The sequence below is a fragment of the Chrysochloris asiatica genome, unplaced genomic scaffold, assembly GCF_000296735.1.
Source record: "Chrysochloris asiatica unplaced genomic scaffold, ChrAsi1.0 scaffold00054, whole genome shotgun sequence".
In the NCBI taxonomy this organism is placed as follows: domain Eukaryota; kingdom Metazoa; phylum Chordata; class Mammalia; order Afrosoricida; family Chrysochloridae; genus Chrysochloris; species Chrysochloris asiatica.
The window spans coordinates 4,623,055-4,650,254 of record NW_006408572.1 but is presented as its reverse complement, the minus strand read 5'-3'; the positions used below and the strand labels follow the sequence as shown (position 1 = coordinate 4,650,254).

At 46.2% G+C, this 27,200-nt stretch overlaps 1 protein-coding gene across 2 annotated transcripts in view; it reads left to right on the top strand.

The window, feature by feature from the left end:
- The window catches only part of TRPV3 (transient receptor potential cation channel, subfamily V, member 3), a 32,739-nt gene extending 7,294 nt beyond the window's left edge, over positions 1-25,445 (top strand). The window contains exons 4-17 of one of the 2 annotated variants that reach the window (XM_006863263.1): positions 883-1,040; positions 1,769-1,945; positions 7,322-7,462; positions 9,526-9,806; positions 12,646-12,822; positions 13,672-13,830; positions 14,559-14,660; positions 16,101-16,174; positions 18,193-18,358; positions 20,379-20,445; positions 21,960-22,234; positions 23,294-23,406; positions 25,016-25,095; positions 25,351-25,445. In XM_006863263.1, the coding sequence (XP_006863325.1) occupies positions 883-1,040; positions 1,769-1,945; positions 7,322-7,462; positions 9,526-9,806; positions 12,646-12,822; positions 13,672-13,830; positions 14,559-14,660; positions 16,101-16,174; positions 18,193-18,358; positions 20,379-20,445; positions 21,960-22,234; positions 23,294-23,406; positions 25,016-25,095; positions 25,351-25,445 (2,065 nt within the window). Of the gene's footprint in view, positions 1-882; positions 1,041-1,768; positions 1,946-7,321; positions 7,463-9,525; positions 9,807-12,645; positions 12,823-13,671; positions 13,831-14,558; positions 14,661-16,100; positions 16,175-18,192; positions 18,359-20,378; positions 20,446-21,959; positions 22,235-23,293; positions 23,407-25,015; positions 25,096-25,347 lie in introns of both variants that reach the window. The other variant, XM_006863262.1, reaches the window with a different exon arrangement.
- The last annotated feature ends 1,755 nt before the right edge of the window (positions 25,446-27,200 follow it).

Genomic DNA, 27,200 nt, shown 5'->3' with positions numbered 1-27,200 from the left:
AACCCACCATCCACTCCAAGGAAGTCAGATGAGACCTCTTGCTTCCTTAAAGATTTAGAGCCTTGAAAACCCTATACAGTCAGAACTGACTGGATAATACCTAGTAACATAAAGAACACATACAAACAGAAGACTACACATCAACACAGAAAAATAATTACCTATTTAGAGCCTGAAAGTGGGGACGGATATGTTAAAAACAAATACCACAAAACAAAAAAACATGACAATGAACTCTTCCTTCCTCCAATTTCACACTTCACCCCTATGAACAGTTAGGCATATGTCCTTCCTAATTGCTACTGTGTGCATCCAAATACATAATACGATGGGATCACATGTAGATTAGAAAAGGAGCCTGCTTGTTGTTGTTGTTAAGTGTTGTCGAGTTGGTTCCAACCCATAGGGGCTTTGTAGAGACCCTGAATAGTGTTTCCAAGGAGCAGCTGGTGAACTTGGACCTCTGACCTTGTGGTTCAAACCGACTTTGCAGTCCAGCACATTAAGCCACAGAGCCACAGCAGGACTCCAGAGCCTGAGCTTTTGTGCTGCCCTAAGGAAAGTACTTGTTAAATTTCGTTGAGTCAGTTCCGAGCTATAGTGATCCTGTATAAAGTTTCTGAGAAGTAGCTGGTGAGCTCGAACCACTGATCTTGTGGTTCAAACTGACTACGCATTAACCCACAGCACCACACCAGGACTCCAAGGAACCTGCTTAGGGCAGCACAAAGCCCAGGGTCTGGCACATTGATGGAGGGATTTCCCGTGATAATGTTGCGGGGCTGGTGCAGGGCCAGCAGGTACAGTAAATCTGCTGGGGAAGGGGGCAGATTGGGGGCTGTGGTGCTTGTGGGCTGAGCCTAAAACCTTGCCTGGCCTCAGTGCAAACCTGGCCAAGGAAGAGCAGAGGCGAAACAAGAAGCGTCTGAAGAAGCGCATATTTGCTGCTGTGTCGGAGGGCTGCGTGGAGGAGTTGGTGGAGCTGCTGATGGAGCTTCAGGAACTGAGCCGCCGGCGCCGCCGGGGCCTCGATGGACCTGGTCAGTGACTGGTCCTGACTGGATGCAGGGCTGGCCCCACAACCCAGAGGGTGGGAGTGTGAAGCGCCTTGAATGCCTGGGATGCTGGATTAAGGACTTGGACATTGACTCTGAGAGCAATGGGGAACGGTGGGGAGGTTGAGGCAGGGATCGGTCATGGTCTAGCTACTGTGTGGCAGAGGACAGGGATAAAGCTGGAGGCAACTGTTGTTTAGGCAGAGCTGGGGCCCTGGCAGCAGGGTGAGAGGAAGGGGGAAAGTTCTGGGGAGCTCTTTAGGTAGTGGCATTGGTAGGACTTGGGGACTGAATGGATGTGGGGAGCTAGGGAGAGGGGGATGTCCAGGGTGGTGTCATTTTAACTTAAGTGACTTGGTGGCCTTGAGGGTCAGCAGGTTAAAGGGAAGCAATGAGTTCTATTTCAGAGACAGAGATTTCAGGGTGTCAGCACCAAGATGAGCAGTGAGCAGTGGGTGGGACTGTCCCTCAACCACGGAAGTGTGCAGAGGACCAAGGTGCCGCTGAGAAGCATAGGGAGCCAGCAGCCAACAAAGTAGACCAGAGCAGAGAGCAGAGAGCAGGGAGTGCGGGGTCAGGGAGGCCAGTAGGGCCTGGAGCAGGGTGGGGAGGTCCGAGGCTGGCTCCCATATCCTAGGTTCCTCTTCCTGTCTCCTGGGAGTCCAAGGGAACTGGGTCCCCTCCTGTGACTCCAGCCTGTGATCTGCCTGCAGACTTCCTCATGCACAAGCTGACAGCCTCGGATACGGGGAAGACCTGCCTGATGAAGGCCTTGTTAAACATCAACTCCAACACCAAGGAGATTGTGCGGATCCTTCTCACCTTCGCTGAGGAGAATGGCATCCTGACCAGGTTCATCAATGCCGAGTACACGGAGGAGGCCTATGAAGGTATCAGCCTGCAGGACGGGGCTAAGCAATGGGTGGGGTGGGGATGGCTGTGCCCACAGAGGGAGGCACTGTTGTAACTGATGAGCCCCCAACATTTACACAGACACTCTACTTTTCCTTCCTGCATTCTGCAAATAACCGTGAATGCTGAGTGCATGTCGGGCATTGTTTTAGGCACTGGGGTGCAGTGGTGAACAAGATATTGATGGCTCACTGCTCTAAGTAGGATGATTTTAATTGGAAATGCTATAAAATACTAAAAGAAAGTCTTGTGATAGAAAGTGACTGATGGGAGTCCCTGGGGGGTGCAAATGGTTAAAGGCTTAAGTGCTAACTTAAAGGTTGGTGGTTTAAGTCCATCCAGAGGAGCCTCTGAAGAAAGGTCTGGCAATCTACTCCCCCCAGTACTAGTCATTGAAAACCTTACGGAGCACAGTTCTGCTCTGACACACATGAGTTGCCCATGACTCAGCATAGGCTCCAGAGCCAAAAAGGAAAGTAACTGATGCTGGGTGGTCCAAGAACTGGCCTTTGACCCGAGGTGTGTCTGAAAAGGATCCAGAACAAGGCAAGTACAAAAACTCAGAGATGGGAACAAACTTGGCATGCTTGTGCCAAAGAAAGAAGCCAGAGCTGGGGTCACAAAGGGCATAGTGTTTCATTGTCATGATTAGTTGCTTCATTTGAGATCCAATTCTGTAGCTTCTCTTTTAGGTGGGAGCAGGGAAGGATCAGGGATAGTCTACTGCGGATAATCAGTAGGTGTGACCTCATTTGAGTGCTTGGACTCAGCAAACACCCTGTTAGGGGTTTATAGGATGCTTATAGCGTAAAAGAGAAAGAAAGAAAGAAAATCGGCTCAGGAATAGCTGGACACTGTTCTGCTGATATGTTATCGCTGTTAGATGTCTGTCAAGTCAGTTCTGACCCTCTGTACAACAGAACAAAACACTACCTGGTCCTATACCATCCTCACAACGGTTGTTATGCTTGAAGCCTGTTGCTGCTGCTGTGTTGTAAATCTATCTCCTTGGGGGTCTTTCTCTTTCTCGCTGACCCTCTACTTTGCCAAGCATGATGTCCTTCTTCAAGGGCTGGTCTCTCCTAATAACAAGTCCAATGTATGAGAGATGAAGTCTTGCTATCCTGGCTTCTAGTAAACATTCTGGCGGTACTTCTTCCAACACAGATTTGTTTATTCTTCTTTCAGACCATGGTATTTTAAATATTCTTTTCCAATACCATAATTTAAATGCATCAATTCTTCTACAGTCTTCCCTATCTAACTTTCATACATATATGAGACAACTGAAAATACCATGGCTTGGGTCAGGCTCACCTTGGTCCTCAAGCTGGTATCTTTGCTCTTGAATACTTTAAAGAGGTCTTGTGCAGCAGATTTGCCTAATGCAATACATTGTTTGATTTCTTGACTGCTGCTTCCGTGAGTATTGACGATGGATTCAAGCAAAATGAAGTCTTTGACAACATCAAACTTTTCACCATTTATCTTGATGCTATTTATTGATCCACTTGTGAGGATCTTTGTTTTCTTTGCATTGAGGTATAACCCATACTGAAGGCTGTCTTTGCTCTTCAGCAGTAAATTATTTCAAGTTCTCTTCATTTCCAGCATTCAAGGTTGTATTATCTGCATATTGCAGGCTGTTAATGAGTCTTCCTCCAATTCTGATGCCATGTTCTTCTTTACATAATCCAGCTTCTTGGATTATTTGCTCAGCATATATATTGAATAGGTATGGTGAAAGGATACAACCTTGGTGCACACCTTTCCTGGTGTTTAACCATTCAGCATTCTCTTGTTCTGTTCTAACAACTGTCTCTTGGTCTATGTACAATTCCCTTATGAGCACAATTAGGGCTCTTGAATATACATTCCTTGCAATGTTATTCATAGTTTGTGATGGTCCACATGGTCGAAAGCCTTTGCCTAGTCAATAAAGCAAAAGTAAATATTTTTCTGGTACTCTTTGCTTTCAGCCAAGATCCATCTGACGTCAGCAATGATATCCCTTGTTCCATGTCTTCTTCTGAATCTGGTTGGATTTCTGGTAGTTATATGTTGATGCACTGTTGCAACCATTTGTAAATGACCTTAAATAAAATTTTACTTGCATGTGATGGTAATGATATTGTTAGATGATTTCTATATTCCATTGGGTCACTTCTCTTTGGATTGGGCACAAGTATGGATCTCTTCCAATCAGTTGGCCAAATGAGTGAGTGCTTACCATGCTGCATCAGTTTGTTGAAATATTTCAATTTGCATTCTGTCTACACATGGAGGCTTGTTTTCCACCAATGCCTTCAGTGTCGCTTAGGCTTCTTTCTTCAGCGCCACCAGGTCTTGATCAGATGCTACCTCTTGCAATGGTTGAACATTGACCCTTTCTTTTTGGTACAGAGACTCTGTATATTCTTCTATCGTCTTTTGATTCTTTCTGTATCTTTCAATATTTTGCCAACAGACTCCTTCAATATTGTACAACGAGGCTTGAATTTTTTCTTCACTTCTTTCAGCCTGATAAATAGTGACCTTGTTCTTCCCTTTTGGGTTTCTAACTCCAGGTCATTGCACATTTCATTTTAATACTTCACTTTGTCTTCTTGAACTGCCCTTTGAAATTTTCTGTTCATCTCTTTGACTTCCTAATTTCTTCCATTCGTTTTAGCTCCTCTACACTCAACAGCAAGTTCCAGAGTCTCTTGCGAAATAGTTTTGGTCTATTTTTCTTTTCTAACTTTGTAATGACCTTTTGCTTTCTTCCTGTATGATGTTCTTCATGTCATTCCATAACTCTTCTGGTCTTTGGTCATTAGTGTCTAATGCATCCAATCTGTTCTTGAGATGGTCTCTAAATTCAGGTGAGATATAGATATCGTCAAGGTCATATTTTGGTTCTTGTGTACTTGTTTTCATTTTCTTCAGCTTCAGCTTCCTGTAAATATACTAGGACATTAAACATCTCAGCTGTTTTCTGGGTGGGAATTCTAACCTGGGTCCTTAGTTCTTCTCATAGGAGAATGTCATTTTGATTTATTATTTAAACTCTACAGATTTTCAAAAGTGTTTTGTTATATACAAAAAATGTCAAAGATTGTAAAAAACTAGAAGATACAGAGTGGAAGAGAGGAAACTCTGGGAAGGTTGCTGTAACTGAGTGTTGTTCTGTATCCTGAGCTCCCTGGCAACCAAAGCAAAGAGAAGTCAAAGGTAATAATAAACCTTAAGGTCAGTTTGAACCACAAGGCTGGCAGTTCAAACCAACCAGCCGCTCCTTGGAAACCCTACACAGGGTCTCTATGAGTCAGAACCAACTTGACGGCACTTAACAGCAACAACATATAATGTTCTCAGCTTGTCACTGTGGAGTTGACAACTGCAATACTGGTGGTTCAAACCCAGCAGTTGCTCCTTGGAAACCCTATACAGGGTTGCTATGGGTCGGAACTGACTCAATGGCACTCAACAACAACAACAATAACAATAGCAACAACAACAACCTTCTATTTACCTACTTAGCCTGCAGTACAGCTGTCTGCATTCTGTCTGCATTATTTCACCCTTCCCTGCTAAGGAACTGTCAGATGGTTTCCAGTGTTTTGCTATGACTATGTTACAGTGCACATTCTTGGCTGTGAAACTGTGCACAGATGCAAACATTTTAAGGAAAATACTTGGGACTAGAAGATCTGGGCTCAAGAAGATGTGAATTTAAAAGTGCCATAGTTACTGTCTCCAAAAGGTATAAATTTATTCTCTTCCCCTCTAGAATGTATAAGAATACTAAGTCTCTTACCTCTCACTGATACTGGATATTACCCTTCCTCTTTTTTTTGCTCTTTGGAGAATCTAGTGGATGAAAAGTATCAGCATACTAGGTTCTAATTTTCTTTTTCTTGTTTACCAGTGATTGCAAATGTCTTCCACTTTGTTCATTGGCCACTTGCATTTTCTCTTTGGAGGTGCTTGTTTTAACTTTTTCTCAGTTTTCTTTTAGATTGTCTTTTCATTGATTTGTAGGCATTCTTAATATATTACAGATTTTTAAGAACATGTTGTCCCTTAGTATGTGTCTTTCCATCTGGAGACTCTATGGGCTCTTCCAACAGGCTCCATGTTTCCCCGTCCCCTTCTCTGGGGCTCTCTTCCTGCATCACCAGGGCACCATCTACCTAGCATTTACATTACACACTGAGGCTGCACTTAAGACACTCCTTCTTCCCCTCACCCCACAGGCCACCCTGAGGACTCTCTCCTAAGGGGCTACGGACTTCCTTCTCTTCCCACCCCACTGTCCTCACCTTAGATCAGGCCTTAATATCTCGTTCCTCACAGATCTTGGCTCTTTCTAATACATCCTCCAAATTTGCAGCCTGAGTCATATAAACACATACACATATAGCCTCTCCAAACTTTGGACCCATCACTTTCCTCTTTTGGCATCTTTTGAGACTTCCCATTACCCTTAGGATAATGGTCTGAAGATGCATGGGCCCCATCCGGCCTGCTTAGAGACCACTTTCTTTGGGGTAGTTCCCCTGGCCCCCAGGGCTGTGCTAAGAGGCCACTCTGGCTACCAGAACTCTGGTACCTCATTATAAAAGAGCACTTAATTCTCAGTGGGAGTCCTGGTGTGGTACTGTAGGATTAGCACTGGACTGCATGGTGGCTCCATACGATAAGCACTGGATTGAGAACCACGAGCTCTGAGGTTTGAACCTACCAGCCGCACCATGGGAGAAAGATGAGGTTTTCTCCAAGGTGTAAAGCCTTAGAAACTTCACACAGGAATCGTTATGAGTTGGAACTGATTCGAGGGTACATAATAACAAAAAACTAACCGCAAGGTTGGCGATTCAAACCCACCAGCAGCTTTTGGAAACCCTATACAGGGTCGCTGTGAATCAGAATTGACTCCATGACACTTAACAATGACAGCAATTCTCAGTGAGGTTGAGCCCTGGGTACCACTGTAACCTCTGCCTGGCCCTGGAGCCCAGAACAGGTGTTCAATAAACATTTCTTGTATCCCTGCCAGGAGCCCTAATGGTGCAGTGGGCTAAGCATTGGACTGCCAAAGGAAAGATCAGTAGTTGCAAACCACCAGCCACTGCATGGGAGAAAGATGAGGCAGTCTGGTAAAAACTGAGTAGCTCTACTTTGTCCTATAGGTAGTGGGTTTTTGGTTCTGCATCCCTGAAGGAATGAATGAAGCAAAGAATGAGGTTGGCACTCTTGGTAGCTGGTGATATTGACAAGTAGCTCTAATTCCCCCAATATCGGAGACCAGAGAGGGGAAGGGGCTTGTCTCAGCCTCTGAGCATCCCCTTCCCCTCCCGCCCCTCCCACAGGGCAGACAGCGCTGAACATCGCCATTGAGCGGCGGCAGGGGGACATCACCGCGGCTCTCATCGCGGCTGGCGCGGACGTCAACGCTCACGCCAAGGGTGTCTTCTTCAACCCCAAGTACCAGCACGAAGGCTTCTACTTCGGTGGGTGCTACCTCTGTCCTGGGGCTGGCTTCTGAGGGTGGAAGCTCCTGAGGAGGGAATGGCCACCTCGCCCTGCTCTGCGCTCCTTGGAAACCGACCCTGATCCAAGAGCAATTGTGAGGAGGCCTATGCGAATCTCCACAAGCTGAGCCTGTAGACGTTCGAGGCCCCAGAGGACAGAGCCGGGACCAGGGAGGTGGCAGAGAAGAAGCATCTGAGCAGTACTGCAGGGGGCAGACCAGAGAGGGAAAGGCTGAGAGGGCGGAGTCCCTGTGTGTGTGTGTGTGTGTGTGTGTGTGTGTGTGTGTGTGTGTGTTGGGGGAGTGGTCTTGAAGGGGACCTGGCAACCGCCTGAACAGCGCTCTGTAGGAACAGAGACCTGGGAAGGGAGGCCAAGCAGAGATAGAAAGACAGGTTCAGAGAAAGAAATGACTTCCCAAGCAAAGTAAGGAGTTGCTGTAGATGTCCTGCCTTCCCGCTCTGAGCGCTGACGACTTTGGTGGACACCTCTCTGGACTGAAGCCAGGGAGTGACAAGTAAGAGGATGAAAGTTCCCTGACTGAAAACCTAGGGAGTCGGAAGGCAATTGGGTTGGAAGCGGTGCATGAATTGTTTGCTTAAAGTATAATCTAGACACCGTGAAATGCATCCAGTTTTGGTGTATAAGTTTGGTTCATTTTCACAAATACGTGGAATTGCATAAGTGCACCAAATTCAGGCGACTTTATAGTCAACCCTTCCTTCCACTCTGGTCCATGACAACCCCTGATCTGCTTTCTGTTTTGTTATTCACTGCGGTTGAGTGGGTTGAGACACATAGCGGACCCTGTATAAGGTTTCCAAGAGCAGTTGGTGGGTTTGAACCACTGACTGTGTGGTTAGCAGTCCAGTGCCTGTTCTACAGCGCCACACCTGGACTGTTCTGTTCTAGTGGTTATTTTAATCAGCAGGGTCTTGTCCACTTTGTCTCATGTCCTCATTGCTCACTGGAGCAAGTGTTGGGAAATATTTGTTGACTGAGATGGAGAAAGGGAACGGGTAGGGTCAGAGAGCCTAGGAGTCAAGTGTCTAGTCCTGCTGCTCTCCTGGGCTTGCTGTGAGCCACTTACCTTCTATTTTCTTAACATTTACTGACTAATGTGTATAACTGACTCCACCAAGGATTGTTCTAGGGACTCGAGTTATATTGCAGAACAAAACAAAGATTTGTGCTCTCAGGGAACTTATATTCTAGAGGGAAAGAATGACCATCAAGAAGATGTGTCTACTATGAAGGAGCTTCCAAAAGTTTGTGGGAAAATTCCATTAGCTTTCAATTCCATTTTCCACCAACTTTTAAAAGCCCCTTTGTGTTAGAAAATGGTAAGTGCTGGTGTGGGGCTGAGGTTAATGCGCTGGGCTGCTAGATCAGTTTGAATCACAAGGTCGGTGGTTCAAGCTCACCAGCTACTCCTCAGAAACCCTATAGAAGGTTGCTATGGGTCAGAACTGACTTGATGGCACTTAACAACAATTAGAAAAAAGAAATAGGAAAGCAAGTGAAAGGGAATCAGGTACTCTAGGATGGGGGAGGCAAGTTTCAGTTTTAATGGCGCACAGTAAAGATGGCTTTCATTGAAAAGGTGATGTTTGAGCAAACGCTTGAAGGAGGTGAGGGAGTAAGTGATGTAGCTATCTGGGGAGCAGCATTACAGGCGGTGGAAACAGCCTGTGCAAAGGCACTGAGGTTGGAACGTATCTGATGTGTCTGAGGGAGAGATGAGGCCAGAAGATGTAGGCCTTTTGGATTGCTGTTGAAACATGAACTTTTATTCTGGACGAGTGAGACCAGTTTGCCTGCTGTGTTGGACAGACTGTTGGAGAGCTAGGTGGAAGCAAGATGACCAGAAAGGAGGTTGTTTCAACATCTAGTTTCAGTCTTCTCCCCTGTACAAAGACAGGAAGGGAGCGAAGGACAAGGAACCTCCGGAACTAACCCTGCTGAGGTGGTTGGGATGCAGGTTCTGGTCCTGGGACTTGGGGAAGGAGCATTGCTTCAGGTCTAGATGCTTCCCTTCCCCTAGGTGAGACACCCCTGGCCCTGGCAGCATGCACCAATCAGCCTGAGATCGTGCAGCTGCTGATGGAGAACGAGCAGACAGACATCACCTCCCAGGACTCCCGGGGCAACAACATCCTCCACGCACTGGTGACAGTGGCTGAGGACTTCAAGACGCAGAACGACTTTGTAAAGCGCATGTACGACATGATCCTGCTCAGGAGTCGCAACTGGGACCTGGAGACCATGTGCAACAATGAAGGCCTCAACCCATTGCAGCTGGCAGCCAAGATGGGCAAGGCAGAGGTGGGCACTGATGGCGGTGGTGGGCAGGCAGGGAGATGGGGCACAGCCACTACTCTGCCAGCCCTGGGGGCCCTTCTGGTGACCCTACAGATATAAGTTCTGGCCCTGGAAAGCCTTAGGTCTGAAAGTGCCAACTTCAGTCCCTAACCCACCATGTTTCTATTTCCTGCCCTAGGGCCTGCTCCTCCCTGGGGCCATAGGGAAAGCCATGGGTCAAGGGGACTCAGTTTCTCCCATGCTTTGTAGCTGAGGACTTCTGCATGGTAAAGTAGCTAGCCTTCCCTGGGTGAAGGAGTCCCTGGCACAGATAAGTCAGTTCTTGAGTACTGGCTGAAAGGTGCCTTAGAAGAAAGGTCTGGTAATATGTTTCTGAAAGGTCACCATCTTGAGAACCCTATGGAGCAATTCTGCTCTGTATGCCTGGGTCATCATGGGTCAGAATTGACTTGACAGGAGCCCAGTGGGGGCTCAGTGTCTGACCTGCCGGCCTTCAACTTCCATGAAGGAAGAAGTTCCAAAATGGCTGTCTGCATTCAGAGCTACTACTCCCTGACTATGGAGAGATCGGGGCTTGCCTATAGGTTGAGCTCTGAACCAAGTCTCCAGCAGAGTGTATGGTTGTTCAGGATCCTTCCTGATGTGACTGAGGAACTTTAGCCCTAGCCTGGGACTGTGGTGAAAACTCAGGCTGGTATGTGCCCAGACCTCTCTCTGTCTGTTATCAGGGGCAGGACCCATGGCTTGATCTGAGCTCAAGGACAGGACTCAAGTTGAGGCTTCTTGAGGACAGATCCTAACTTTCTCGGAGCCCTGAGCAGTGGTTGTGATTCCTGGGAAGCAGGAGGAGTCTGGGTGGGTGGTTGGAAGGGTTGTTTAGCAGTTCCAGCTGTGCCAACCTCAGGGCAGCTGATTGGGGAGGTGGGGCCTTGAGAACCTTGAGTCTTATCCCATTGGTCAGGTCCAGGGCCCACAAGGGATCTTTTTGTTCTCTTTTTTGGGGAGGAGGAGATGGGGAATGGTTTCAACAGAGGAGGAATTATGTGCTTTTTGACCATATGGCCTACGGCTGGGTCACTCTTCGGGAGTCTCAGATTGGTTGCAAGTTAAGCCTCTGCTCTGCATGCCATTACGACACATGCTCTTCTTGCCACCCTATCCCAGGGACAAAGCTCCTGGCAGGGACCATGGCACCAGGCTCCCCTTGTTTGCCAGAGCATAATGTGCTTCCTCCGTGGCCAGTCCTGGAGAGATGCCCAACTCTCCCCCTGACTTCTTCATTCCATGTATTTGGAAAATCTTTCTATATGCTGCCATAAGCTGGCCACTAACTGGGTATGGAAGATACAGCAACGTTTAGTAGATACAGACTCTGCACTTGAACCCATCCTAGGCTGGAGCATGGGGGTGGTGGGAGATCCAGCCTTATTCCTGTTGTTGTTAAGGGCTGTTTCAGTTTGTTCGACTCATAGATACCTATGTAGGATTTCCAAGGAGTGGTTGGTGGGTTTGAACCGCTGACATTGAGGCTCAAACTGACCTTGCAGTCCAGACCATTATCCTGCAACACCAAATCCCACTGGCTAACACCACTCTCCTCACCAGGATCCTCCTCTTGGGTCTTGGTTTAGTGTTCCAGGGATCCCTGAGCCCCAGCCTAGGGTTGCTCAGGGCTCAGCTTGTGGGAAGGAGTGAACAGGAGGGCAGTGGCTCTCAGTATTACCTGCACTTTAGAATCTCCAGAAAGCTTATAAAATATGGGTACCTGGATGGGAGTCCCTGAGTGGTGCAGATAGTTAATGTGCTTGGTTACTAACCAAAATGTTGGAAGTTCAAGTCCACATAGTTGTGCTTTAGAAGAAAGGCCTATTGAGTTAATTCAGGAAACCATCCATAGAAAATTCTGTGGAGCAGAGTTCTGCTCTGACACACATGGAGTTTCATGAGTGGGAATTGACTTGCTGGCAACTGGTTTGGTTTTTGAGAGTCCTCCCCAGAGATTTGGTGCAGGATTTTTAAAGTGCTCTAATATACAGCTCTGGTAGCATAGTGGTTATGAATCAGGCTGCGAACCTTAAGGTCAGCAGTTCGAAACTACCAGCTATTCTGCGGGAGAAAGATGGGGCTTTCTGCTCCTGTAAAGATTTACAGCCTCGGAAACCCTGTACAGGGTTGCTATGAGTCAGAATTGACTCTACGGCACATAACAAACAACAACAACAATATACAGCAAGACTCCTGGTGTGTAGCCGTGGAATAAGCACTGGACTGCTTACCACAAAGTCAGTGGTTCAAACTCATCAGCTGCTCTCCAGAAAGGATACCCTATACAGGGCTGCTCTGAGTTGGAACCGACTAGACAGCACTTAACATCAACAACAATATACAGCAAGCTTTGCGGATCACTGATGTAGAGAGGAGTCCAGCTAGGATGTCCCATCAGCATCTGTCTGTAAGAAGGAGTCTTGATCTGTAAGGAGGAGTCTTGACTGAGGGTGGGGTTGGAGAAGCTGGAAAAACTTCTAGCTTCTTCTGAAGTCCAGACCCAATGGATATTGTTTCTCACAATTGTCAGGTACTGGATTCTTCATTGAACTGATGGTGCAGGGACAGAGAGCCGGTGGTACAGTTTCCTACCTTTTGATCTCTGGGTTCACAGCTCCCTGGGAGATGGGCAGAACAAGCTGGAGCTTCATGCCCATCCACAGACAAAGCTGGACCTGTATCCATGGTGTCCAGCGAAGATGGCAGCATCTTCCCAGCTGGCATGGGTAGGATGTCCTTGTCCTGTGGACCCCACATCCTGTTCTGCAGCTGACCATTGTGCCTCCTCCTGCCCCAGGTCCTGAAGTACATCCTCAGTCGTGAGATCAAGGAGAAGCCACTCCGGAGCTTGTCCAGGAAGTTCACGGACTGGGCATATGGGCCTGTATCATCCTCACTCTACGACCTCACCGATGTGGACACCACAACAGACAATTCAGTGCTGGAGATCATTGTCTACAACACCAACATTGATGTGGGTTTCCTGGGTGGGCTGGGGAAAAGGCAGGGAAGGGGGGCTGGACCTCAGATGAGGGGCCCATGCCATTAGCTTGACTGTGTCTGGAGTCTCCTACTGAGTCCCCCATTCTGAGTGGACAGAGTCCAGCACAAAAAGGCTCAACTGTTCTTAGTTAACCTTGTAGATCCTAGTGATGGGAGGTCTCTTGGATTCAGAATCCTGGGTCATGTGGCTGTGGGGATTGTTGGTGTTGACCCCAGTCTTGTTTCTTCCCCACTCTCCTGTTGGTTCTATGTGGCCAGGCTTAGAATTTCCTCTCCCCTCACACCTGGGCCCAGGTGAGGGTCACAGAGTGTACAGCGGGAGCAATCAGGGAGACCTCCCTGGAGGAGGTAAGAAGGGAGGCCGGTGAAAGTGGAGGGTGAGACAGACTTTGCAGCAAAGAACTTTCTATCTTTGGGGGAACTGAGGTCTTCATCTTTTGCATTTTACTGACAGTTAACAGAGTCTGCCCTGTACTGAACTTTCTGGACCCTCACAGTAACCTGTGAGGTTGATAGGGCAGGGATTGTTATCAGTCTTACAGACAAGGAGACTGAGGCTCAGAGAGGGCCAGGGGCTGCCCTGAGGTCACACAGTGAGGTGTTTCAGGTCCTTCTTCTGGAAGCTCCAGGCTCCTCTGATGTTTGGCTGCTGTCCTCCCACACTGAGAAGTTACCCTCCCAGCATTTCCAGCCTAACCAGTCCTTGGAACACCATGACTAGCCAGAGGTGGTGCTGACTCAGAGCTGCCTGTGGGCCCTTTGGAAACAATCCCTCCCTCCTTCTTCTTCTCTGAGGTGACTGGGATTCTTTCACCCCCAGAACCGTCATGAGATGCTGACCCTGGAGCCCCTTCACACACTGTTGCGTATGAAGTGGAAGAAGTTTGCCAAGTACATGTTCTTCTTGTCCTTCTGTTTTTATTTCTTCTACAACATCACCCTGACGCTTGTCTCATACTACCGTCCCCGGGAAGAGGAGGTGTGTGTACCCTTTTGTGGGGAGCAGGGCTCAAGGTGTGCTTAGGGTGGCCAGAACTGGAGGGATCTGGAGCATCTGGTGCAGATGGGGAAACTGAGACCAGAGGGACCAAGAGACTTGCATGGGGTCCCCCAATGCCATCCATCATGGTTTCTAGGGAAGCGGCATATATTCCCAGTGTTTAGTTGGGCTGAGCCCAGCCCCTCTTGACCCTTGTTGGGGGAGGAGCTGGAGGATTACAAGACCCAGACCTTGCCTGACCCACAGGCTGCATCTAGAGCTGAGTGAGCATTTCTGCTGTAGGGGCCACAAGTAATGGGAAAATGGGAAGGTCACTTGCACTCTGTCACTTTGGACAAATTTTCCCCAAACCACTTTGGGTCTTGGTTTCCCATCCATCACATGGGCAGAGTCTCCTGCTTTGTTTAACAGTGACCTGAAGCCCTGTGAGTGTCTGGATTTGGATGGACTTGAGAAGATAAATGCTGTGAGGCATGGAGGGTTGTTAGCGCAACTGGATCATGCTCCTCACTGGGTTCCTACCAAGGCTGGAGAAGGCAGGGGCAAGGGACCACCAATTCTTTTCTTGCTCTGTACAGAGATTCAGCTTTATACTGGCGGCTGGCCCAGCTCAGTGGTTCACATGTTTATGTGTAGTCTCTCCAGAGTTGGTGCTATCCCTGCCTCACTCCAGCCCCATCCTGACCACCCCTCTCCCTCCCTGCCAGGCCCTCCCACATCCTTTAGCCCTGACACACAAGATGGGATGGCTGCAACTCTTAGGAAGGATGTTCGTGCTCATCTGGGCCATGTGCATCTCTGTGAAAGAGGTGAGTGGGTCACCAGCCCTTTTAGACTGTTCTGTGGGGCAGGCAGGGTGAAAATAGCCTTGGCTTTGGGCCCCTCCTCTTCTGCCATTATTGCTGGGCTGCTGGAGGCCTTTGGGTGGCATTTCCTTTCTGAGGCTTAGGTTTCTAAGTACAAGTTGTTGTTGTTGTTAAGTGCCGTGTAGTCAATTCCGACCCATAACGACCCTGTATAGGGTTTCCAAGGAGCAGCTGGTGAGCTTGAACCCCCGACTTTGCAGTTCAAATGACTTTGCAGTCTGACACATTAGCCCACAGCACCACACCAGGACTCCAAGTACAAGTGGGAATATATAAATAAGACAGACAAATTTTATCTACTCCATCTATTTTTCTGTCCATATACCATTTACCTACACCTCAGCTACTCACTGACCTATCCTCCTCTCCCCACTGCCATTCATTCATCCAGATCCCTCTCCTTGGTCATCTACCCAGTTAATTACTTACCTACTTGTATGCAAACTTCCACCCACTTATCCAAATACCCACTCATATGTATCTATCCATCCATCCTTCACCCAACCAGCATCCATCCACCCATCCATTCATCTAATCAACAAATATATTCTTGTTGTTGTTAAGTGCCATCGAGTTGGTACCAACTCATAGTGGCCTTATGCACAACAGAATGAAACACTGCCAAATTCTGGGCTAATCTGACAATCATTGCAAAGCCTGAGCTCATTGCCGCTTCCACTGTGCTAATCCATCTTGTTGAGGGTCTTCCTCCTATTCTTTGGTCCTCTACTTTATCAAACATGATATTCTTCTCCAGGGACTGGTCCCTCCTGATAATATGTCCGAAGTATTAGAGATGAACTCTATCCATCCTGGCTTACAAAGAGCACTCTGGCTGTACTTCCAACATAGATCTGTTTGCTCTTTTGGTCTTCGATGGTACTTTAAATATTCTCCTCCAATACCATAACTTAGATGCATCAATTCTTCTACAGTCTTCCTTACTCACTGTTCAACTTTAGCATGCATAAAAGGGTATTGAAAATGCCTTGGCTTGGGTCAGGTGCACCTTAGTCCTCAAACTGACATCTTTGCGCTTCTAAATATGGGTCATACATACCAGGGTGCTTCAAAAATTTGTGGAACAATTATGTTATCTTTTAATCCAGTTTTCCATTAATCTATCTATCAGATAGATGCAGTTTGCCCTCATTAAGTTCACAGTCTGGTAGGGGACACAGACATGTAAACTTTAAGGTAGACTGTGAAAATGGCCCTAAGCTGGATTCAAATTAGCTCTTGGAGGAAGAGAGATGCCTTTTATCTGGGGAATCAAGGAAGGCTTGAAGATCTCAGTCTTTGGGGAACATCCCTGCCTCAGAACCCTGAGTGAGAGACAGGAAGGGCCACATCTAGGAGGCACAGTTTTCCTCCTTCTCTTAGGGCATTGCCATCTTCCTGCTGAGGCCCTCGGATCTGCAGTCCATCCTCTCAGATGCCTGGTTTCATTTTGTCTTGTAAGTAGACCTGCTTCCTTGTCCACCACCTCACAGGCCAAGCTAAAGTCCTACTGTGCCCTTTTGTGTCCTTCTGTCATGTCCCCAGAGCCCATTCCTTTTGCCACAGTCACAAGGCCAGGACCCTCCTAGTAAGAGAGGTATGTGAATTCCCATGGAGAGGACAAGACAGAACCATAGAACAGTGCTTACCAACTGTTTTCAGGTGTTGGCTGACTCATCCACCTTGCCACATAACCCCACGTGGCAGGCAGCATGGAGAAAGCATAAAGACACTTGCAGTCCTGCTTACCTTGTTATAAGGGGATGTTCCAGGGCAGCCCCTTTTAGATACATGGCATCTAGAAGTCACCATCTGGGACCCTGGCAGGTCGGAACTGGAAGATACCCAAGAAATCATTGAGTTTCAGCTGTAGGCATGACATCCCGGACTCAGAGCAGGGAAATGAGTCACACGCACGGGAGCTTTAGTGGTGTTGGACCAAGTCTTTAGCTTCTTAGTCGTTTTCACCCCAGGCTCATGCCAGGCTGGCTACCCTAGGGCATTAGCCAGAAAACCCAGCTTAGCAGCCTGTCTGAATGAGGTCATAGGCAGCTGACATCAAAGGCTATGTGACCCCGTCTCTAAATTAACAAAGGCTGATTCAGCATTGTTGTCATGTGAGTGGAAACGAAGCTGCAGCTTCGAATGAAGAATCCTGGGCTCTATAGCTCTGTAGACCCCACCTAAGCCCCTCATCTGAGCATCTGCTAGGCTGGGTCTATAGGACCTTGAGTATTGGCTTGATGTTTCCAAATATCTAGGTGTCTTATTAAGTATGTGTCTGCCTTCTCGAGGCATGATTCAAGTTTTCCATCCCTGTGAGCATGTGAGCTCCCCAGGTACTATAGTTAGAGTATGGTGCAAACCACATGTGAATCAGTCACCTTTGAGAAAGTATGATGATTCCAAAGAAAAACTCGTTGATACAAGGGAGCTTCAAAAAGGTTGTGGAAAACTGGAATGAAAAGCTAATTTTCATTTTTCCATGAATTTTTGAAGCCTCCTCGTATAGCCACAGGCTTGCATTGCATTGTTCTGCTTCTCTGCTTTTTGTCTTGTTAGCAGAGACAAATGAATCTCAGTCCCAAGTGAAACAGAAAAACAAATTTGCCACTGTCCTAACTTTAAGTCTTAAATAGGCAAATATATAAATACATATATGTTGTTGTTGTTAAGTGTTGTCAAGTCGGTTCTGAACCATAGCAACCCTGTATGGGGTTTCCGGGGAGCGAATGGTGAGCTTAAACCACCAACCTTGAGGTTCAAACCGACTTCGCAGTCCAGCGTGTTAACCCACAACACCACACCAGGACTCCACACATATGTATACATGTATTTATATATTTATTATGAAGATTGCCTGATGTTATAAGCAAAAAGTTTTTTATCCAGCTGACTGAATAACTCATTCAGATAGCTGGTGTACAGACTTTGATCTTTTATGTTTGTATATAGTATACTTTTTTTTTTTTATTAAATGTAGTAGATTTTGAGGGACTTTTGCTATGTTTGGCTTATTAGTATAGATGTCAACAGCTTTGCCATTTAAAAATGCAATCATTCACCAGATGTTCAGTCCACTCCAGTGAGTCCCAAATAAGAAATCATATGGGTGACTTAAAAATATATAACATTCTGAGCTACACAAAAAAATATATAACATTCTGAGCTATATTTCAGGCCTTCAGGATCAGAATCTTCTGGGGCCCAGGGAGTCTAATTTTTAATAAGTCCTTGTCAGCTGCAGCCAACCTGTGACTGGCCCCTGACTTGACCTTGGTAACACTCTCTACAAGATTGGGTTTTAGTCACAGTTGAGTGGATTTGAAGCAGCCTTGTCTGTCTCTTCAGCATCAGTCACTGGGGCCGCCAACCAGTTTAAGGGGCTTAAGGGTGGTCTGGGGAATTTGACTCTTTCTGCCCTGATGCTGAGGAGAAGTAAGTAAGGCCCTTGTCTCCTGTGTCTCCTGAACAGTTTTATCCAAGCTGTGCTTGTGATACTGTCTGTCTTCTTGTACTTGTTTGCCTACAAAGAGTACCTCGCCTGCCTCGTGCTGGCCATGGCCCTGGGCTGGGCGAACATGCTTTACTACACACGGGGGTTCCAGTCCATGGGCATGTACAGCGTCATGATCCAGAAGGTGCGTTTGGAGTGGCTGAGGGCCAGAGATGTGCAGGTGGGAGGGCTCTCAGGGAATGTCAGATGGGAAAACTGAGGTCTGGAGAGAAAAAAGGATTTGCTCAAGGTGAAGATCACTGCTCTTTCTCTGTAACGCCATGGTCTCTCTTTGCCTTTGGTCAGATTGCAAATGTCCAGAACTTCAAATGTCAGGGTTTGTTGGGCATTAGGAAGAGGTACACTTTAGCTCTGTAGCTAAACAGTGGTGTGTTGGTGAATACGTAACAAATGCCTCTCTGGGAACATATACAGGCATAAAATATATATGTACAGAGTCCCTGGGTGGTATGAAAGGTTAACACACTCAGCAGCTGGCTGAAAGGTTACAAGTTCAACCTAGAGGCTTCCTGGAACAAAGACCTGTGATCTAGTTCTGAAAAAATTTGTCAGCGATACACAGCTCCACTCTGACACACATGGACTTGTTATGAGTTGGACTCAATTCTATGACAACTCTATTTCAAAGAAAATGTCTTTATTTATTATAAATTTTTACTATATAAAAGGTGTAGCATTCAATTTATGAATAATAATAAATATGCAATATTATTTATTATAATTTCCACAAAATTCACGAAGTGCTTGTTGATTTTTGCTGAATTCTTGTACCTGTTGTCAACCTGTGGTTACAACGGACAAGAATGTAGTGTTCTGACATGAATGTTGGTTGATATTTTTCTTGGCTTTTTTGGAAACCCTGTACAGGGTCGCTATGAGTCAGAACCGACTCCACGGCACATAACAACAACAAGGGATAAGATGGAAGTGAGACAATGACGACTTAATGTTGAAACATCACTTGTCTGTCAATCATGTGAGCAGTAGTTGGCAAATGCTAGAAGACAATTTCATCAATATTTTTTTGTTATGCACATCTAAAGGCAACACACAGAACACCTTTTAAAGTTTAATCTACATTAAGATTTTTTTCCATCATTTTCTTAATTCTAAATCTAGGCACTTGACAAAATGAGTCAAAAATTGGTAGCGTTTACCAATTTCTGTGGCGTCCTGGTGTGGCACTGTGGGTTAATGTGCCAGACTGCAAAGCCATTTGAACTGCAAGGTCAGTGGTTCAAGCTCACCAGCTGCTCCTCAGAGTTGCTATGGGTCGGAACCAACTCGATGGCACTTAACAACAACAACCAATTTCCATGGTGCAAATTCCTCCCCCATGGTTGATTTCCAGCTACCAACATGCAGCTAATGTGTAGTTAAGAGCAGATATGTAGTAATACCATTTTATCGTATTTCCACTATTAGATACAAGACACAGAAATAACCTCAGAGCAGAGAAAATAATAAAATGTAGTAAAATAACTAGAAAGTGATGAGTTTCAAATAGTTATCATCTTTATTTTTAATATGTTGTTGTTGTTAGTGCCATCGAGGTCAGTTGCCACTCATAGTGACCCTGTATAGGGTTTCCAAGGAGCCGCTGGTGAATTTGAACCACTGACCTTGCAGTTCAAACTGAGCTCAAGGTCGAGTGCTTATCCTCCGGCGGCGCAACACCAGGACTCCTGTTTGTAATATAACTTACTTTGGTTATAAATTCACACAATTTAATTTCAATTATGACTGTATTTAACGACCAGCTTGCCAAAATCACAAAAGTTTAACAATTAACTCTTGTGAGCCAGCTCCAACACACCACTGTCCCTAAGATTCTAGATGTGAGGCCCTGTGAAGAAAAGCTGCCATGTAGAGAGAGTGGATCAACAGGGCTGAGACTGATAGTGATCTAAGAGGCTTGAGGGAGGAGAGGATGTAAGTGTAAGCAGGCAAGGCAAAGACTTCCTGGAGGAGGTGGAGCCCAGATTTGAGCTTTGGAGAGCCAGGAGGACTTGGCTGGGGAGAAGGAGCATGGTCTGAGTAAAGGCTTGGGTTAGGTGGGAACTAGGAGAACCTGGGAAGAAATAATCTTACTATGGAGTGCATACGCGCTCAAACTTACGCTTGAATCATTTGGTTTTTTGCAGGTCATTTTGCATGATGTTCTGAAGTTCTTGTTTGTATATATTGTGTTCCTACTTGGATTTGGAGTAGGTAATTGATTTATTAAATCATGGTAACTCCCACTTTTGTAGAGCACTTTATACAGATGTCATAATGACAAAGGGCATAGAAGCTTCAGCAGCAATTACACCTTGTTGTGTGCCAGGTAGCATCTACTTTTCTCAATAACCCGATCAAGCAGGCCTCGTCATCATCAGCCCCACGCACACGCATGCGTATGGAATCCCTGAGTGGTGTCATTTACGCACAGAGCAGGGAGGCCCGGTGCGGCGCGCTGTACGTTAACTTTGAGCCGCAAGGTTGGTGGTTCCTCAGAAACCCTATGCACAGTCACTGTGAGTCAGAACCGACTTGACAGCACTCAACAACAACAATAACATGCACACAGTGAATAAGAGTAACAGGCCTGGTTTGAGTCTCTGTCTTGGTTCCCTTGCTGTTTTTGTTGTTGTCAAGTGCCGTCAAGTCAGTTCCAACTCATAGCAACCCATATATATATATATATGAGCTTCAAAAAGTTCATGGAAAATTGGGATTAAAAGATAAGAGAATTTTTCCACTAACTTTTTGAAGCCTCTTTGTATCTATGAGAAACATTATCTATTGAGTACATGATCACTGGAACCATCAGCACCAGTGGGTCTGGGTTGGAACCTAAACATTGCATAAGCTCTCTTGGTGATTGACCAGATTTGAGGAAAGCTTAATCTAGTTTCACTGAATACAGGGTCTAGGTTTCATACAGTAGCACAAATGAAAAAAACCCTAAGACTTATGGGAGTCCTTAGTTTAGAATCAGTGGTGTGATATGTAGATGTTGAAGTATGACTTTAAGTCTCATTAAAAGGAGTACAGGGCCTAAGGCAAAGGAGGTGAGGCTCCCCTCTTGAAAGCTCTCCATTTTACAGCAGAGGAAACAGTACAACCTGAGTTCTTGTTTAAGCGCTGCATAGAGAAATATGGTTTTATTTTTCCAATCTAGCTTTTCATTAAAAGTGGTCATTGGCATTTATAGACAGCTTTTCTCAGTCAAACTCTGCTTGTTTATTTGTTTCTTCAGCTGCTCTTTTATTCCTCTGTCCATTTAATTTTCCCATTCACTCATTCATTCATACATTCAATCAGCTTTGTCCATAAGGAATTTACCATAAACTATCACGAGGAGACTTAGATCTCACAGTTTTGGGGGAAGGAAGAAGGGATGCAGGAACTCAAAGCTTTGTGGGGAACTAAAGACACACACAGAGATTAGCAGTGGTGGCCATGGTTGTATTGTGGGCTAGAGGAGGGAGAGAGGAGCATGGGCTTTGTTGGCAGAGGCCTTTCTGCAGGAAGCCAGAGTAGAGAAAACAGCTGACAAAGCTTCCAAGAGGGGCTAATGCTTGAGATGGAGTTTAAGTTTAGAGAAAAGGAAGCAGCAGGTGTGTGTGTGTGTGTGTGTGTGTGCATGCCCAGGCAGGTGAGCACATGCAAGTAAGCATGAGCTTGTTGGGTAATTAACCAGGCAGATAGGCTGAAGGGAACATTCTGTCATGTCATCGCAGCCTTGGCTTCACTGATTGAGAAGTGTTCCAAGGAGAACAACGACTGCAGCTCCTACGGCAGCTTCAGTGACGCGGTGCTGGAGCTCTTCAAGCTTACCATAGGCCTGGGCGACCTGAACATCCAGCAGAATTCCAAGTACCCCATCCTCTTCCTGTTCCTGCTCATCACCTATGTCATCCTCACCTTTGTCCTCCTTCTCAACATGCTCATTGCCCTGATGGGAGAGACCGTGGAGAACATCTCCAAGGAGAGCGAGCGTATCTGGCGCCTACAGGTGGGTCGAAACCTCCATGGGGAGCTGGTGGAGGTCTGTGTTGAGCATGTGATCACTGTAACTATCAGCGCCAGTGGGTCTGGGTGGGAGCCTGGTAATTGCATAAGCTCCCCTGTTGATTGGCCAGGTTTGAGGAAGCCATTATCTAGGTTCCTTGAATATAGAGTCTAGGTTTCACACAGTAGCACAAGTGAGAAGACAACTAAGACTTATGGGAGTCCTTAGCTTAAAATCAGTGGTGTGATATGTAGATGTTGTTGAAGTATGATCTTAGGCTGCATTAAAAGGAGTATAGGGTCTAAGACGAAGGAGGTGACATCCTGTTCCACTCCATCCTGACCTCAATATTCCTTACATGCTGTGAGTCTCACATACTGAAGGATATCAGCCCATAGAATAGGTCCACTAATAATGGTCAGGTTTGGAAGGGAACTAGAAGCCATGTCTTACGAGGAATGATTGTTGAAACCAGGGTTGGGGGTATGTGAGAGCTCCTTCAGACATCAGGAGCCCTACCTGTGAAAGAAGGAACAGTTCCCTTCCAAAGCCCCAGAGAGCAGAAGTGATGCAATGGGGGTACCACAGGTAGAGAAGCTTTTATCAGACACAAGACATTTCTAACAGTTAGGGTCGTCTTAATCGGAGACTGTGACTCTTGTTGATAATGTTCAGGAGCGAGTAAACGGATTTATTGCCAGGAAAATGGCTGAGGAAATTCCAAGTTACGTGGCTTCAGAACCTCTCCTTCACTATGGGATTCCAGAACCCCACAATTTTCAATTAGGAGTGATTGGATTTCCAGGAACATGATTTATATTATATTTTAAATGACTTGAATAGCTCAAAATTTCTGCTTTTTCACTTTAGAATTCTGTTGATTACCTGAAACCTCAGGAACCTATGCAGGGAACATCCAATGGGGGTTGAGTAGGCTGTTTGGGTCTATGCGTGTGTGTGCACACATGTTCATGGATGCACACACTCATTGGAGTCATGCCCCTGGGCTGACACTGAGTCATGGCTGCTCAGCAACATGCTTAGGCTTGTTTATTTCCCCAGAGAGCCAGGACGATCTTGGAGTTTGAGAAAATGTTGCCAGAATGGCTGAGAAGCAGATTCCGAATGGGAGAGTTGTGTAAAGTAGCAGAGGATGATTTCCGACTGTGCTTGCGGTAACAGGGGAAAGGGCTCTTGGGGGAGGGTAAAGAGAGAAGTATTGGTCAGCAGGGCCGCAGAGAAGCAGTGTGTCTACTTGGTTGCCTTAGCCATAGCCGCAGCATGTCCTGGCCTCTTTAGAAGAGGGAGTTTGCTTTTGTTGGGTTGCTGGGTGAGGGTTCCCCAGCTTCAGTAATGGGAGGGAAGGAAACCCTGTCACCAGCAGTCTCCCTCTGTCCATGTGGTTTAAAAAAGTTTTGCCAAACTTGCTGTCTTGTCCTCTACCTTGTATGGGTTCACGTAACATCAGGGGCCTGTGACACATTTTGTCAGTGGCAAAACTGAAAGCGAGACAGTGACTTTAGACAGATCTCCACCTTTTAGTTTTTTAAAAATATACTCACATATCCCATGACCAACTTTTCTCATCTAGTACACCTATTCCTACCCCCTACCTGACTGCCTCACCCTACAGATCCCCTTCTTTAAGTAGAACCTTCTCTGATTGAAAGCCCCATCCCCTGGGGTCCATCATTTCTTTGCCAATTTTGACAGCCTCATTCTGAATGTGAATTTAAGGCTTGTAACCCCACAGCCTGGACACTGCCCTCTCTTACTAAAAATTGTTAGCTGTCATTGAGTTGATTCTGACTCATAGCGACTCGTGTGTTCTACAGTAGAATTGCTCCGCAGGATTTCCTTGGCTGTAGCATAGTGGTTACAAATCAGGCTGCTAACCTTAAGGTCGGCAGTTCAAAACTACCAGACATTCCATGGGAGAAAGATGAGGCTTTCTGCTACCGTAAAGATTTACAGCCTCGGAAACCCTGTACAGGGTCACTATGAGTTGGAACCAACTCCACGGTACGGTACTTAACAACAACAACAATCTTTATGGTGGGTCACCAGACCTCTCTTCCCTGAAGCTGCTGGGAGTGGGTGGGTAGTGACAGGTTTGAACTGCTAACCTTTAGCAGCAAATCCCAAACCACTCCCACCATCCAGGTTTCTGTTTTGAACTTTAACCTCCTTTTAGTGCAAACTTAGCCCAGCTAAACCCTCCCTGCCTGTCTGTCTTCCTTCCCGGTGGGCTAGTCAAGCTAGTCAGGTCCAGCTGCTGGTGTCTGAAGATAGACTCTTTATACCTCTCTCAGCAACTTACAAGGAGCTCTGGTAGCGTAGTGGTTACGAATTGGGCTGTGTACCTCAGGGTCAGCAGTTCGAAACTACCAGCTGTTCTGCAGGAGAAAGATGAGGCTTTCTGCTCCCATCAAGATTTACAGCCTCGGAAACCCTGTACAGGGTCACTATGAGTCGGAACCAACTCCACGGCACATAACAACAACAACAGTAATTTACAGCCTTTCTGATCCCTGTACTCTGGGTGAAACATTGAGCTCTTGAGACCCAAGAAAATGGGACCTTGGGCAAGTTTCAAACCCTAGCCATGCTGACTTGACCAGGTAGGGGCAGGAGTGCTCTGGACCCCTGGGTTGGGCAGAAGGGGAGCTGGGTAACCCATCTGGAAATAGGACATCTCCAACTGGGCACTATTGGTTTGACTTTAATGAAGTCAACTTGTGAAGTATTATGGCATTTACAGGAGAACGATTATCTCATTTATAGGATCAATGAGGTGAAATGGACAGAATGGAAAACACATGTCTCCTTCCTTACCGAGGACCCGGGACCCGTGAAACGGACAGGTACTGTTGAGGCAGTGTGGGGACCACATCTGTCAGACCCAGTAACATTGGGCAAATCAACCCCAAGGGCCCTGGTTTTGCCATCTATAAAATAGGAGGGTTGAGTTAAATTTGGTCTCAGGCTGCTTCCAGTTCACATTTTTAAGCTGTAGTTAATAACTTCTAAAAATCAGATGATGCACTGGAGATATGGGAATGCCCAGTGTGGACTTCTGTATTTTTAGAATTATTGTTTGTTTGTTTTTTTAATAGCAGATCTCAATAAAATCCAAAATGTATCCAGGAGCAACAGTAAAACCACTCTTAATGCGTTTGACGAAATAGATGAATTTCCAGAAACGTCGGTGTAGAAGCAGAACCCAGAGCTGGTGTGAGCTCAGGCTGTCTGATGCCTCACGCTGGGTTCTGGACTCCCTGTTGAGGAGCTTCGCAGAGGGATGGGAGCCTGGCTCTGCCTCGGAGGAATTGAATGCACCCACAGGCTGAGTGGGTGATTGAACTGAGAGGCAAGGGTCAGTTTGTCTGAATGGAAAACACCCTGGATTTTGTTTTTTTGGCAAACCCGTGGCCAGCACTTCTGCTCCTGAAGTCTCCGGAAGCCCTGGGTGAGGTCTCAGATTTGACTGGAAGAGAGGAGTGGCGAGGAAGAGGAGTCTTTCCTGATGCAACGAGTCCTTGACAGCCCCTTGCGCCACCACAATTCCACCTCACACGTCCCATCGTCTCCTTTCCTCTAACTGGGCTGCCATATTTTGTGGGCACCTCTTGATCCCACCCCAGAAGTTTCGGCGGGCTGAGCTAAGAAGAACATCCAGGGAGAGGAGGGACATGAGCTATGGAAATATACTTCTGGAATCTTCAGGGAATAGGAAATCATCATCAGAATGAGAGTGCCCTTGGTACCCAAAGGCTCAAACTGTCCAAACTGTCTCACAATGAGAGGTTTTTTTTTTTAAATAGCATAACTAACAGAATTTTTATTTTCAATATAGGAAAGACATTTCAGTTTTGAGTGACTGCCACTTCTGATGAAGTATGTATGTACTTTTTAAAAGTTGAGACATTGCTTTTGGGCTTTTAGACTGGATATAAGTATTATATCCTCAAGTTGGCCACCGCAAGGCCAAAAAGTTTTTCTTTATATACACAAAAGTCCACATGGGACTTGCCAAGCAGGTCTCCCCATTGGATGACCGTGTGAAAGGGCCTGACTCTTTTGCTTGTCCCAGTCTTGCAATAATGTATGCTTCTGAGCCATACGATAGTGGCTTTGTCCGAAACAGAAGTATCAGCCGACCTATTTATATGGCTGTAAATCCCAGAGATTACTATTATACCTTAGTATTTCTCATCAGGGGGAATTTAGCAAAATATCTAAATTGCTCTTGAGGTTTTTTTTTTTAAACTGTGAATTTTGACATTGAAAGGGGAAAACTTGTAAGAGAAGACTGTTTGCCAAGACTTGGGGCTTGTTTTTAGATCCCCATCCTCTGTGGTTTTTTTTTTGTTTTGTTTTGTTTTGTTTTTCCCCTCTCTCCCAGAAATTAAGCAAAGTCAATTTTGGGGCAGAAGTGACATGGAAAGTCAAGGCAATTTTCTAAATAACTGGAGTCTAAACTACCAGAAAATTCATTCTGCCCCAGTAATCTGGTAGAAGGTGTCATATGAGAACTGTTGAGGTGAAATTATAAAAATACTTATCATATATCTTAATATTAAATAACTTTGGCCTTTAGATACTAAACAGTTGGCTGATTCATCTGACTTGAGGCCAGCAGAGGAGTCCAGGCCAAGCAGTTCACTCTGGGCCAGTTTCCTCACTCTGGGCCCTTTATGTGCTAGCGTAGCTGAATGGATAGAAACTTGGCTTCATGCCCCTGATGGGTCATGTGTTAGAGGCTCCACTTCCCTGCTTGACTGGGAGAACTGGGGGTGGGTAAAGGGTGCAACCCCCTACACTCTCAGCTGTAAGCTATAGTGGGTAGACCTAGCTTAGTTGTAAATAAGTTGAAGGCACTAGGGATGTGCCATCCAGAAGAGAAGATTTGGGAGGGACTGTCATGAAGACAGGGGAGCAGATGTGTTCCAGATTGTAGTAACTTGGA